Source organism: Microcaecilia unicolor, chromosome 5 (genome assembly GCF_901765095.1).
Source record: "Microcaecilia unicolor chromosome 5, aMicUni1.1, whole genome shotgun sequence".
NCBI classification, from domain to species: domain Eukaryota; kingdom Metazoa; phylum Chordata; class Amphibia; order Gymnophiona; family Siphonopidae; genus Microcaecilia; species Microcaecilia unicolor.
In genome coordinates this window covers 45,813,662-45,829,273 of record NC_044035.1, presented here as the reverse complement: position 1 = coordinate 45,829,273, position 15,612 = coordinate 45,813,662, and the positions used below count along the sequence as shown (strand labels likewise).

Below are 15,612 nucleotides of genomic sequence, written 5' to 3'. Positions count from 1 at the left end.
CTGTATACAGTTCAAGCTTCTCCTATTGACCTTCAAGTGCACTCAATCTCAAGTCCCCCATTACCTCTCTACCCTCCTCTCCCCGTATGTTCCCACCCGTAACCTCCGCTCTCAGGACAAAGCACTCCTATCTGTACCCTTCTCCACCACCGCTAACTCCAGACTCCGCCCCTTCTGCCTTGCATCACCGTATGCCTGGAACCGACTTCCCGAGCCCATACGCCATGCGCCCTCCCTGCCCATTTTCAAGTTCTTACTCAAAGCCCATCTCTTCTCCCTTGCTTATGGCGCCTAACCACCCTCCCCATTCATGATACCTACACTGACTACATAGTTTGTAACCTTTAGATTGTAAGCTCTCTCGAGCAGGGACTGTCCTTCCCCATGTTTAAACTTGTACAGCGCTGCGTAACCCTAGCAGCGCTATAGAAATGCTAAGTAGTAGTAGTAGTCCCCATTGGGACTGCTCCTGCTGTTAAACGATTTTTCGCACGCACAGTATATATTCATCTTTGTTGAGAAGATTTAAGAATTTATGTCTATATTTTGAATTAAAAATCATGGAGGTTTTTAAGACCAATGATAGAGAATTGTGAACAGTTTGTAAAACACAAATGTCTACCTCTGCTTTTCAGATAGGTAAGACAGTCACAGCCAACTGAGGTCTTTTTCTTCCTTTTTTTTTTTTTTTTTTAGAATAAAAAGTAAAAAGACACTTAAGAAATGATATAAGAACTGTAATGTGTGTGCACATACTACTATATATTCCATATTATGGAGTTTGTTTGAAGTGTTATCGATCCACTAGTTGAATTTTTGGTGTGTTCATCTTACATGACAATAGTAGTCAGGATTAAAGAATTCTGTTTAAATAAAAAAATAAATCACTGACGCCTCATTTGAAATCTTATCCCGGAGGGGAGGGGGGAATCAAATTGGTCCACATAGGACCCCACAGTTGCTAAGGCTGGCCCTGCCAAGCCCAGTGGAAGTTTCCTTGTCTTTGGCTCCAGCTTCCACTGGGCTTGGCAGGACCAAGGACACTGTAAGTAAAGGCTCAGAGAGCTCAACTAAAAATAACGGACTTACAGAGCAGCTGTTCTCTAGAGGAGAGGTCCAGAAAGGGTAAAGCTGTAATCAGCTGTAAAGAAGACCTTCAACAGGAAACTCCTGCAGCCCATAGACTTCCTAAGAACCCTTTATAGAGACTAAGCAATTGAAACTGCTTTTCTTACTATTTCTGCTTGAATATAGTTTATGTAGTAAGCGTCCCATACTGTTGTCTACATTATCTAAATTTGAATAAACCTTTGGTTCAGAACTGCAACTTCTGGCCTGGACTAAGGGGCCCCTTTTACTAAGCCGCATCCGATACCCACGTCCGAAAAATCATTTTTTATTTTCGAACACGCGTAGCGCACCAAGTGGCATTTGGCGAGCGTAGGCCATTACATTACCGCCCGGTTACCGTGTGAGACTTTACCACTAGGTCAAAGGCTGGCGGTAAGGTCTCAGACCCAAAATTGGACGCGCGGCAATTTTCATTTTGCCGCACATCCATTTTCGGCAAGAATTTTTAAAAAGGCATTTTCTGCGGGTGCACTGAAAAATGATTCTGCGTGCGCAAAAACACGCATCTACATTACCGCAGGCCATTTTTCGACACACCTTAGTAAAAGGACCCCCAAGTGATCAGTGTGCCTTCCAGTGTAAACTGGTCCTGCTTATGATTTCCCTACAAACTCTGAGGTAAATATTCAGCCAGCAGCAACCAGCAATTTGTTTGCTGCCGCTGGTTTTATGTTCGATATTCAATGGTGAGCCACGTCCAGGAACCAGCATTCAACAGCTAGGTTTGTACTGCTAGCCAGAACTTAATCGGTTAAGTGCAAATATTCAGCCAACTGGTTAAGTTAAAACAGCCACAGGTAGGACTGTTATTTATGCGGTGTTATTTGGCCAGCTAAGTTAACCGGCTAAATGTTGAATATCGGCACTTAACCAGCTAAGTGCCAACTCCACCCAGACTTCGCCACCAGTCCGTTCACTAAATAGCCAGTTTCGGCTTAGGCAGAGACCCCCTCAATAGTCAGCCGACAGTGGTCAGCATTTTTTAAAAATATGAACCGTTGCTGGCACAATTAGCCCCCATTATTCAGTTCCAAAGCCATATCTGGGCACCGGCACTGAATACTGGGGGCTAAGAGTGTGCGGGGCTGAATATCAGCCGGGATCTGCATAACTATTAAAAAAAAAATAAACCTTCATGTTCCTAAGTCCTCTCGCCTCCCCTCCCCACCTGAACAACACCCCCCCCCCCCAGTCCTGACCCTGATGTCTGTCTAGGTACAGACCTGTCAAGTCTCTCGCATTCAGCGGGAGACTCCTGCTTTGGCGGGCCATCTCCCGCCCTCCCGCCAAAGCTGGAAAGTCACTCGCTGAGATGGAATCATTTTTTTTCTTACTGTCTCTGCTGCTGCTCTGTCTCCAGTTAAGTGCTGCTGAATATCTCCACTTAGGTGGGTGGAAAGCGATTTAAGCGGGCAGTATAGGCTCTTCCCCGCTTAATTCACTTTGAATATCAGCCCTTTAGTGCTGATATTCAGTGGCACTATCTGGTTAAAGTGCCACTGAATATATCCATGGTTAGTCCCATGCAGGCAATTTAACCTGGCAGGAGCTTCTCCTGCCTAGTTAAATCACTTTGAATATTGACCCATCTATAAATTATTTAAAGTAACCTGCCTGATGCTCATTGGGCAAAAAAGGGTTATTCATACCTGCTTTCAAGCAGGTTCAAAAGTACACCTGGTCTCATGAGCCACATTCACTGTCCACTTAACTTGTCAAACGCAATTTCCATGGGGAGTTCCCCTTTGAAAATATGTTCACAGTCCCGTGTGTACCATCCTGCAAGCACTGTGGATATTTTTAACCAATCTAGACTGAAAGCCCACCTCTTTAACATTGCTTTTGACTCGTAACCACTTGTAACCACTCGCCTCCACCTACCCTCCTCTCTTCCTTCCCGTTCACATTAATTGATTTGATTTGCTACTTTATTTATTTTTTGTCTATTAGATTGTAAGCTCTTTGAGCAGGGACTGTCTTTCTTCTATGTTTGTGCAGCGCTGCGTATGCCTTGTAGCGCTATAGAAATGCTAAATAGTAGTAGTAGTAGTAGTAGTCTAGCAAAAAAGGTGCCGGTACTCAAATGCCAGGCCACCTTTCAGGGGTGGAGTGATCATTGAGGGACTTACCCCACAATAGCCAGGACCCCTGAAACCAGTCATAGAATCTATGACAATGCAGAAATTATATGTAGAACGTGAGCTCTTTCATTAAAATACGAGAACCATGGGTCAAGTTTAGCAGACAGTGGAAAAAGTGCCGGTACTCAGTACCCCCAAGTACCCCCTCAAAAAAAGCCCTGTTTTTAACATTTCTAAATATCTGTATTAAAAAAACTGTGGAATTCAGCCTTTACTGCTGTTTCAACAAGACAAAACACCTCTGATAACTGACTTAAACACAAACACTAGAGAAACAAAAAATGACCAAAAGTTCTAGACACAACATTCAATTAAGAAATCAAAGGAAAGAAAAAGCCCTTGTACAATCGTATAGATACAATACTTACTGCATCTATTCCAGACATTTGCATGCCTATGTTAATCACCACAATGGTAATGACCTGCCACCTCAAAGAATGGTCTGACAACAGCTCCTGAACAGAACACATCTCCACCGAGGAGAGGGAATTCTTCTCATCCTTCATCTCCTGAATGAGGTCATGGACATCACAGTCACCGTGGTAGGACTTCAGTGCTACAAGATACAAGAATAAAGTAAAGACTAGTTCAATAGAGTTGCCCAACCTTGACCCAGACTTTTTAGCTGTATGAGATGGCTTGCCACTTTTCCCTGCTGATGACAGAGAATGGCTTAGGTGTGCATTATGGGCTTTTCGCTACATTATGCTGTCTTGATATTTCAGCTGCCCCCATATTCTTGGGGGTAGAGGGCATTATTGTGTATATTTAATAGAAATATTATTTGTACAGACAGCACTGTTTACTGGGGCTTCCCCTTCCCCCGTCTACAGTTGCAGTGTCCTGTGATTGGCTCTTTGTGAGCTTGTTTCTATTGGTTGTTAGCTCTGAGCTAAGGCCAGCCCTTTTTCTTTGCCCCTGCAGGCTGCATATGAGAGCGAGGCTCAGCCTGTGTCTTGCATGCCATGTGCCAGTGGCATAGCCAGGTGGGGCCACAGGGCATGGCCCCCCCAAATTTGCTCTGGGCCCCTGGTTGGCTGGCAGGGGTTCCCAACCCCCACCAGCAGAAGACTTCGTCCAGCACTAGTCTGTGGCACCACCGCCATATTGCCTGCCCTGCTCTCTCTTCCCCTCATGTTGGGCACTCTCCTTTTAGTGAAATTGAGCATGCTCAGTTTCAGTAAAAGAAGCATGCCAGACATGAGGGGAAGAGAGAGCAGGGCAGGCAATGCAGTGGTGGTGGCGCCGGAGACCAGCCCTGAATGAAGTCTTCAGCTGGGTTGGAGACCCCTGCCAGCCAAGGCATTTGCGGTGGTAGCAGGGGCGTATCTGCGTGGGGCCTCAGGGGCCTGGGCCCCCGCAGATTTTGCCCTGGCCCCCCCTACCGCCATCAACCCTCCCCCGTGCCCGTTCTTACTTTTGCTGGCGGGGGACCCTAACCCCCGCCAGCCGAGGTCTGCTTCCACCTGCCGCTGCCTTCAAAACTTCTTCTTCAGCCGGCGGGGGACCCCAAACCCCCGCCAGCCGCCCCGCGCTGTTTAAAATTCATCTTCGGCCTCCGTGGCCGTGCTGCTGGGATAGGCGGCGCTGTTGAAATCCACTTCGGAGTCTGACGTCGTTGTACGTTGTACGTGCTGCGACGTCAGACTCCGAAGTGGATTTCAACAGCGCCGCCTATCCCAGCAGCACGGCCACGGAGGCCGAAGATGAATTTTAAACAGCGCGGGGCGGCTGGCGGGGGTTTGGGGTCCCCCGCCGGCTGAAGAAGAAGGTTTGAAGGCAGCGGCAGGTGGAAGCAGACCTCGGCTGGCGGGGGTTGGGGTCCCCCGCCAGCAAAAGTAAGAACGGCAGCGGGGGAGGGTTGGCGGCGGGAGGGGGGTGGAGAGACTAAGTCATTGGTGGCGGTGGGGGCTCGGCGGCGGGGGGGGGGGCGGGGGGGGGCGCTAAAATGTGCCCCCTCCCTCTGGCTCTGGCCCCCCCTACCGCCGGAGTCCAGATACGCCCCTGGGTGGTAGTGCTTCAGCTGGCGGGGGTTGGGGACCCCTGCCAGACAAGATGTACAGCGGCCGCAGTGGAGGAGGGCGGCGGCCAAAATGTGCCCCCCCCCCCCCGACCTTGGGCTCTGGCCCCCTCTCACCTCAAGGTCTGGCTACGCCCCTGCCATGTGCTAGCAGCTTTTCTGAGAGCTGACCTTTCTTGGTTCCACTATGGTTCCATCAAAGTTTTTTACCTTCTCTTCCTCCTCACTCACTCTCTCTCTCTCTCCTTGAGATACTCTCTTCCCTGGGTACTCGCTTCCCCAAAGATCTTTTCCCCAAGGTTTTCCCAGTTCTCTCACAGTGCTCTCTCTCCTTTAGGCTCTTTCCTCAGAATAAGTTTCTTCCCAAGTCTCTTAGAGGCTTCTCCCTTAGGTTGCTGTAAAAGGCATTTTCCCTTTCTTCTCCCTGCTTGAGTTTACAGCTGTGCCTCTCAACAGTGCTGAGATCTGGCCTCTCCTTGTCTCAAAGGTGGCTGGGTACAGACTCCATGTTGCAATAGGCACAATTCTTTACAGGCGGCTGAATTGTAGACTGGAATCTCTTTGTGTATTGGGAGAATTGCAATAAAGAAGATTCATCTAAGAATTGAGGGCCAGATGCACTAAACCTTAACAACCCTTTAACGAAGGAAATTCCTAACCGTTGCATGCATTAAAGGCCTTTTTCCGACGAAGCAAGCAGCTAACGAAAACAGAATACAAAAGAGTAACTACCATTGTAATGTGGGCGATTCGGGATGCACTAACCATACCGACAATTGCACCGAATCATTTACCGCGATATATTTTACGTGTAGTCAGAGCTGTCCTTAAGGCCTGAGCTGTCAGACATGCCGCTACTCCCCGCTCCCCCCTGCAGCATAGAAATCCAAGCTGGCATGTTTAAAAGTGAGATTAAATAAAAACGCTACCGCAGTACTTCCTAGGCTTCCCCCTGCATCCATAGAAAACTATAAACAAAAATCGAAATAGATCGGGAGGGGGCAAGGGTGCTCGTCAGGAGCGTCCTGCATGGACGGCCTTGCCCCCCCCCACCGCTGCTCCCCGCTTCCTGCCGCTTCCCCCTACACGAAAAATCTTAATTTTAGCAGCCCTGGTCCCCCTCCCTTCCTGTTCCTTTCTCTCTTTCCTTTCTCAGAAGGGGGCAGGCCTAGGCCAGAGAAGGAGAGACGTCATGAAGACTCGGCGACGAACAGATCTTCTTCCTGCCCGTGCAGCGCCTTCAGACAGCGGTGAGAGGCGCTACGCGGGCCCGGTAATGTGGAGGGTGGTCCCGGTGGAGGGGGGGAGCGGCGGCGACGACCTCAGGGGGGCGGGGCACAGGGCGGAGGATGACAGGAGGCGGAGCTTTGGCAGAGAAGAGAGAAAGGAACAGGAAGGGAGGGGGACCGGGCTGCTAAAATTAAGATTTTTCGTGCAGGGGGAAGCGGTGGGAAGCGGGGAACAGCGCGGGGGGGGGGGGGGGGGCAAGGCCGTCCATACAGGACGCTCCTGATGAGCGCCTTGCCCCCTCCCAATCTATTTTGATTTTTGTTTTATTTTCTTCTAGTGCAGGGGGAAGCGGGGAGCCACGTGTTTGTGTTGTGGGGTTTTTTTGTTTTGACGTTTGTGGCATGCGCAGAGCAGCCAGCATAACGCTTGGCTGCTCTGTGCATGCTTTAGGGGCTGATTATCGACGGGGATTATGAATGTTTAATACATTGTACTTTTCAATACCGCACTGAACGTGTGTGACTTGTTTTTTTGGTGCATTCTACGTTTTTTCAGATTCGTTAGGACTTTTACCTATTAGGTTTTTTTTAACGTTTGATTGATGCATCTGGGCCTGAGAGTCTAGTGGTAATGATTTCTACTTGGGGAGGAGGAGGTGGTTTAACTGACTGTGAAGTCATACTGGTCAGTAACACTGGACAGTAGCACTGGGCACTTACCTGGACAGTAACACTGTTCTGCACTGTATCATGTAAGTATGAAATAGAAGTACAGGGCCCAATATTCAGCATAGTCCATGGTGTTGAATATAGGTATTACATGGTCATCATCACAGTAACTTTCAGGGGAATTCTATATATGGTGCCGAATATCAGGAGTTACTTCTGCATCAAATTTTCAGTATGGAAAAGCGTTCTAATGGATGCAACAAACTGAAAAAAAGGCAGAAATGGCAGATCCGTGTGAAAACACACTGATGCAACCATTTCTAGAATAGCGCCTAAGTGTTTCCAAGCAGATATGCAAAGGGGGCGTGGTCATGGGAGTGGCATGGGCGGGTTAGAGGCTTTCCTTTAAAATGAGCGCAGTGTTGTAGAACAGTGCAGATCTGCGCCAAACTTACATGCTGGGATTTGCACGTGGTTTCAGTTGGTGTAACTCCTGATGCCCAAAGTTGAGTGCGGATCCCTGCGCTACACCCTATTCTATAAAGGGTACGGATCCTGGAACACCAGTTATAAAATACTGTTCACGCCAATTTTTTTCGACACCGAATTTTGGAGTGCCAGTTACAGAATCCAGCTTTATATGTTTAATTTTAAGCCCGATGTTTAGGTTATCTGGCTGAAAATTTCTACTATCTGGCAGTGATGTAACTAGGTGGGGCCCCCAAATTTCTTCTGGGCCCCTGGTTTTGCTGGCAGGGGTCCCCAACACCCACCAGCTGAAGCGTTCATCCAGCGGCGGTCTCCAGCACCGCCATGTTGCCTGCCCTGCTCTCTCTTTCCCTCACATCCAGCACACTCCTTTTAGTGAAAATGAGAATGCTCAATTTCACTAAAAGGAGCGTGCAGGACGTGAGGGGAAGAGAGAGAGAGCAGGGCAGGCAACGTGGTGGTACCAGAGACCGGTGCTGGACGACCAGCTGGCGGGAGTTGGGGACCCCCACCAGCCAAGATATTTGCAGCGGCGAGGCAGCAGTGGCACACCAAAATGTGCCCCCCCCCCCACCTTGGGCTCTGGTTCCCTCCCACCGCGAGGTCTGGCTACACTCCTGCTACCTGGATAACTCTGGTCTGCTCTCACTCCTCCAGGAAACTTCTTACTCTACAGATTGTATTGGGCTATTCAGATGGATTTTTGGACCAATACTAGTGGCTAAAAATACAAAGATAATAGAGTAATATGTTCACCAGTCTCCAGTGAATGTATAACTCCATATAAGTATCAGCACTAAAAATAAGGCGCGGCAAGTAGCGTGCGTTAAACTGTGTGGATGGTCAATTTACACACGCTACCCAATTGAGTAATGAGAAAATTAGTGACGATAATTGGCTGATAACAGCACCCTCCTCCCACCGACTGGGTCACAGCTGCCTCTGGGCAAGTCTCCCTCTCTCCAATTATCCCCAGTGATTACTAGGTCACTGAAGCCACACTTCCAGTGGTCCCACAGTTCCCAGAAAGCACTCATAAACCCAACACACAAACCACCAGGATTCTTTATTAGTCCAGACAGGCAGAACAAACAATTGTGTTTATTCTCATAAAAATATTGAACAATGGAACAAAAATGTGCAAATAGTAACAAGTAACTGAAAAATGGATCAATTAGAAAACTAACGAAATATCTATATACTGTCTCAACAGTACCTAGGAAGATCAGGACATGTGGAGGGGCATTTTCGAACGGCACTGGCCATCTCCATGGCTGGCTCCGCAAGTGGGCAGAGCCAACTGTATTTTCGAAAAAGATGGGCGGCCATCTTTTTTTCAATAATACGGTTGGGGCCACCCAAATGTCAGAGATGGCTGGGTTTGAGATGGCCAGCCTCGGTTTTTGTCCATAATGGAAACCGAAGCCGGCCATCTCAAACCGGCCAAATCCAAGGCATTTGGTAGTGGGAGGGGCCAAGATTCATAGTGCACTGGTCCCCCTCACATGCCAGGACACCAACCGGGCACCCTAGGTGGCACTTCTAAAAAGTAAAAAAAAAATTAAAGTAGCTCCCAGGTGCATAGCTCCCTTACCTTGGGTGCTGAGCCCCCCCTCCCCAAACCCACTCCCCACAACTATACACCACTATCATAGCCCTAAGAAGTGAAGGGGGGCACCTACATGTGGGTACAGTGGGTTTTGGGTGGGTTTTGAAGGGCTTCCATTTTCCACCACAAGTGTAACAGGTAGAGGGGGGCATGGGCCTGGGTCCGCCTGCCTGAAGTCCACTGCACCCACTAAAACTGCTCAAGGGACCTGTGTACTGCTGCGATGGACCTGAGTATGACATTTGAGGCTGACAAAAAAAGTGACCACTGGGGGAGTCAGGGGAGGTGATCCCCGATTTCCTCCGGTGGTCATCTGGTCAGTTCGGGCACTTTTTTGGGACTTGGTCCTGAAAAAAAGGGACCAAGTGAAGCCGGCGAAATGCTTGTCAAGGCCGGCTTTCTTTTTTCCATTATCGGGCGAAGCCGGCCATCTCAATGCACGCCCACGTCCCACCCATGTCCTGCCTTCGCTACCGTGCCGACACGCCCCCTTGAAGTTTTGTCGGCCCCGAACGCAGTTGAAGCCAGCCAAAATCGGCTTTCGATTATACCGATTTGGCCGGCTTCAGGAGATCGCTGGCCATCTCCCGATTTGTGTCGGAAGATGGCTGGCGATCTCCTTCGAAAATAAGCTGGATAGTTGTTCACAGAGCCTTAGCAAAGAGATCTGTCTCCCTCTTATTCCAGTCTAAGACTGAAGCAACAGCCATCCACTGCTGGGTAATTTTTAAAATTCCAGGCCAATCAGAGCCCAAAACAGTCAAGTTTCAAATAAAAACTGATTACATCACTACAGGTATTTCCTATTATCTGTGTGCCAAATAAAAGAAAAAAAAGTCAGTCCTCTGTAACAGCTTTAAGTATAAACATGCACCATCTGCTGGCCAATTAAGAGAAATATATTTCAGATGTATATAAGACAGAAACATATTCAATACATTTTACAGGTTTAAAACACACAGTTTCTTCACAGGGGGTTATGCTGGAAAGGGAGAAAGATAGGGACACAAGGGGATAATGCTGGAAAAGGGGGAGATATGGACGCTACTAGAAAAGGAGAGGAGATGGAGGTACAGGACAATGATGGAAAAGGAGGAAGAGGGGGACATAGGGGGTTATGATGGAAAGGGGTGACATGTGGGGAAGTGCTGGAATAGGGAGAAGATGAGGACCTAGGGGGGGGGGGGGTTATGCATGAAAGGGAAGGAAATGGAGACATGGGGGAAGTGCTGGAATAGGGGGAAGATGGTGACCAGAAGGTTGGGTTATGCTTGAAAGGGAGTGAAGATGGGGACACAAGGAGGGGCATAATCGAATGCGAATGCCCATCTCCATGGGCGCCTATCTCCGAGGTCGGGTACTTGAAGGGGAGGGACAGACCATATTTTCGAAAAAGATGGGCGTCCATCTTTTGTTTCGATAATACGGTTTGTGCCGGGCAAATGCATCGCATTTGGACGGATTTGAGCTGGGCGGTATCGGTTTTCAGCGATAATGGAAACCGAAGGCGCCCAGCTAAAAAACGAACAAATCCAAGCATTTGGTCACGGGAGGGGCCAGGATTCGTAGTGCACTGGTCCCCCTCACATGCCAGGATACCAACTGGGCACCCTAGGGGGCACTTGTAAAAATATTTAAAAAAAATTTAAAATACCTCCCAGGTGCATAGCTCCCTTCCCTTGGGTGCTGAGCCCCCCAAATTCCCCCCAAAATCCACTCCCCACAACTCTACACCATTACCATAGCACTTATGGCTGAAGGGAGGCACCTAGATGTGGGTACAGTAGGTTTTGGGGAAGGTTTGGAGCGCTCTCATTTAGCAGCACAAGGGTAACAGGTAGGGGGGGGGGGGATGGGCCTGGGTCCACTTGCCTGAAGTCCACTGCATCCACTAACAACTGCTCCAGGGACCTGCATACTGCTGTGATGGAGCTGGGTATGACATTTGAGGCTGGCATACAGGCTGGGAAAAAAAGTTTTTACAGTTGTTTTTTTGAGGGTGGGAGGGGGTTAGTGACCACTGTGGGAGTCAGGGGAGGCCACCCCTGATTCCCACTGGTGGTCATCTGGGCAGTTGGGGCACTTTTTGGGGACTTGTTCATGACAAAAAAGGGTCCAAAAAAAGTGACCCAAATTCTCGCTTCTGGCGCCCTTTTTTCCCATTATCAGCCAAGCGCGCCCATCTCTCCTCGGCCGATAAACATGCCCCAGTCTTGCCTTCACCACGACTCTGACACGCCCCCATCAACTTTGTTCGTTCCCGCGACAGAGTGCAGTTGGAGGCGCCCAAAATCGACTTTTGATTATACTGATTTGGGTGCCCATGAGAGAAAGGCACCCATCTCCTGATTTGGGTCAAAATATGGCCGTCTTTCTCTTTCGAAAATAAGCTGGAAGGGGTAATATTGGAAAGGGAAGGAGATGGGGACATGAGGGGTAATGCTGGAAAGGGAAGAAGATGGGGACACGAGGGGTAATGCTGGAAAGGGGAGTGATAGGGACACTGGGGGTAATGCAGGAAAGGGAGGGAGATGGGGTAGGCAGGTGAAAGATGCCACATCGTATAAGGGATAGGGAGAAAAATGTCACCAGACCACAGGGAGAGAGGAGGAGAACATAAGTCATTTTAATAATGGCTTATTGACTTTTCTTTTAGGAAGCCATCCAAACCTTTTTTAAACCCCACTAAGCTAACTGCTTTTACTACATTCTCTGGCAACGAATTCCAAAATTTAATTACATGTTGAGTGAAGAAATATTTTCTCCAATTTGTTTTAAATGTACTACTTTATAGCTTCATTGCATGTCCCCTAGTCCTAGTATTTTTGTAAACAGTAAACAAGCGATTCACATCTACCCATTCCATTCCACTCATTATTTTATAGACCTCAATCATATCTACCCTCATCAATCTTTTTTCCAAGCTGAAGAGCCCTAACCTCTTTAGTCTTTCCTCATATGAGAAGTGTTCCATCCCCTTTATCATTTTGGTCGACCTTCTTTGAACCTTTTCTAATTCCGCTCTATATTTTTTTCAGATACGGCAACCAGAACTGAACGCAATACTCAAGGTGCGGTCGCACCATGGAGTCATACAGAGGCATTATAGTATTTTCGGTCTTATTCACCATCCCTTTCCTAATAATGCCTAGCATCCTGATTGCTTTTTTGTCTGCTGCCGCACACTGAGTAAGTTTCAGCGTATTATCTACAATGACACCCAGATTTTTTTTCTTGAGTGCTGACTCCCAAGGTGGACTCTAGCATCAGGTAACTATGATTTGGATTATTTTTTCTGATGTGCATCACCTCGTATTTGTCCACATTAAATTTAATCTGCCATTTGGATACCCAGCCTTCCAATTTCCTAAGGTCTTCCTGCAATATTTCACCAGTCTGCAAGTGTTTTAACAACCTTGAATAGTTTGTGTCATCTGCAAATTTAATTACCTCACTCGTCGTTCCAATTTCCATATCTTATCAGCACCGGTCCCAGTACTGATCCCTGTGGAACTACACTGTTCACCCTCCTCCATTGAGAGAAATGACCATTAACCCTACCCTCTGTTTTCTGTCCAATAACCAATTCCTAATCCTCACCAGAACCTTGCCTCCTATCCCATGACTCTCTCATGAAGAACTTTATCAAAAGCTTTCTGAAAATCTAGATACACTACATCAACTGGCTCACCTTTATTCACATGTGTATTCACGCCTTCAAAAAAATGAAGCAAATTGGTGATGCAAGATTTCCCTTGGCTGAACCCACGCTGATTCTGTCCCATTAATCCATGTTTGTCTATGTGTTCCGTAATTGTATTCTTTATAGTAGTTTACACTGTTTTGCCCTGCATTGACATCAGGCTTACTGGTCTGTAACTTCCCGGATCACCCCTGGAACCCTTTTTAAAAATAGGCGTCACATTGGCCACCCTCCAATCTTCAGGTACTACGGACAATTTTAATGACAGGAACATGAAAGGGAGAGCTTGGAGGAAGAGAGGGGAAGAGAAGCTGAACCCATGGGGAGAAAGAGAGAAATGCTGGGATGGGAGGGGTTGACCAGAGGGAAAAGAGAAAGATGAGATGGGTTGGAAGGAGAGTAGGAAAGATGCTGGAGCCAGAGAGAGTGAGAGAGAGATGCGGTACCATGGGGAGGGTGAGGGGAGAGAGAGGAAGTGCTGGCTTGGGGGGGGGGGTGTACAGAAGAAAGGGAAGAGAGGAGGAGAGGAGAAACTGGACAGGGTAGAGATGACGACACAGAGGGCAGTTACTGAACATGAGTGAAATAGAGACAGGGACACAGAGGGGAGGTGCTGGACATGACAGACAAGAACACAGAGGGAATGATGGTAGACATGAAGAAAGAAGAAATGTCAAATGGACAGGAGACGTTGGAAAGCAGAAGATGGATGGAACTAGGGGAGAAGGGGCACAGATCAGAAGATGACTAGGACTTGGTGATTGAATAAGAGTGTGTTGGGGAGTAGAGCAGGGAATAACAGATAGGGCAGATGGCATGGGAATTTTGAGGAATGCTCGTACTTGGCACTGGTAAGTATGAGTGAGGTATGTTGATGGGTTGAGGGAATGAATGAGGGTGTGAAATGGATAAGAAAAGAGGGGCAAAAAAGGCAATAAAGTTTGGGGTAAGTTTGAAACATAATGGAACATAGTGGAATTAGAAAAGGTACAGAGAAGGGTGATGAAAATGACATAGGGAATGGGACGACTTCCCTATAAGGAAAGGCTGAAGTGGCTAGGACTCTTCAGCTTGGTGAAAAGATGGCTGAGGGGAGATATGAAAGAGGTCTATAAAATAATGAGTGGAGTGGAATGGGTAGATGGGAATCATTTGTTTACGCTTTCCAAAAATACTAGGACTAAAGGGCATGCAATGAAGCTACAAAGTAGTAAATTTAAAACAAATCAGAGAAACCTTTTCTTCACTCAATGTGTAATTAAACTCTGGAATTCATTGCCAGAGAATGTGATAAAGACAGCTGGTTTAGCGGGGTTTAAAAAAGGTTTGGATGGCTTCCTAAAGGAAAAGTCCATAGACCATTATTAAAATGGACTTGTGGAAAATCCACTGCTTATTTCTGGGATAAGTAGCATAAAATGTATTATACGTTTTGGGATCTTGCCAGGTATTGGTGACCTGGATTGGCCACTGTTGGAAACAGGATGCTCAGCTTGATGGTCCTTTGGTCTGTCCCAGTATGGCAATACTTATGTACTTATGACCTGGAAGACTGGAGATGATGAGAGGCACTGAAAAGGGATGGGGGTACTGGAAAGGGATGTGGGAGAAAGAGGATGGGTCTCTGAAGGGATTATGTGATGGTGGAAATGGGGTTAAAATGGTGGAAGAGGCAGTTGGACATGGGGTATAGGGTAAAAAATTGGCCTGAAGGCAAGGGAAGGAAGGAGAGACAGGGATGGAGATGGCGCTGGGGCTGGTAAGAAGATGAGAGGCAGTGGAGGGTAGATGAGGGCTAAGAGAATGGGTACAGAGAATAGGAATGGGAGAGTAAGGAAGTGGGTGAAAGATGAGAAGGGGGATAGGAGATTGGAAAAGGAGAGGGACAGAAGGGACGATGGGAGGGAGAGGGGGAAGCCAATAGGTAGATGAAAAGTGAAAAGGATGCCTGATACGGATGTAGGACCCCTGCTCCTTCCACAAAATCAATTAATATGTAAGCACCGCCTGTTCAACCATCTCAGTAGTAAAGGTTAAGTTAGAGATTGGATGATAATTCCATACATCTACACAGTTACCTTGCGGTGTCTTCAAAACAGGACACACACAAGCATGCTTCCATGGCTTAGGAACCACTCCTAGGCGTGTTAATCGGACACGTCTAAATTTTAGATGCCATTTACAGAATCTGGCCCTTAGGGGTAATAGCTGTTTTTTTAAACAATGACTGCTGCCTCCAATATTATGCCTGGATGTGTGATGCCCAGTCATGTTCAGGTACTGGCATTAAATATCCGGGTATATGTGGTTGGTCGACACTTAACCGGGTAAGTTACGATATTCACCCTTAACCAGTTAAATTAAACTGGCTGTTACAATTGTGGTCGTGACCCCTCTCAAACTTACCTTATTCTGGTGGTCAGCTTCGTAGCTGGCTTCTGTCTGTTCTTCCTGAGTTAGCTTTCTCTCTGTCTCTGTGTGCTTGGCTGCTTCCAGCGTGGCTCTAATTACTCCACTATACTGCACCTGTGTGTGTTGCCTGAGTTAGCTCTGTCTCTGTGGGCTGGCTGCTTCCAGCGTGGCTCTAATTACTCCACTACACTGCACTTGTGTATGTTAAG

General features: G+C 47.6%; 1 protein-coding gene across 3 annotated transcripts in view; it reads right to left on the bottom strand.

The window, feature by feature from the left end:
- LOC115470009 (solute carrier family 2, facilitated glucose transporter member 5-like) overlaps window positions 1-15,612 on the bottom strand; it is a 186,797-nt gene that overhangs the window by 109,409 nt on the left and 61,776 nt on the right. For all 3 annotated transcript variants that reach the window (XM_030202851.1, XM_030202852.1, XM_030202850.1), the window contains one exon: window positions 3,641-3,828. In XM_030202851.1, the coding sequence (XP_030058711.1) occupies window positions 3,641-3,828 (188 nt within the window). The remainder of the gene's footprint in view (window positions 1-3,640; window positions 3,829-15,612) is intronic.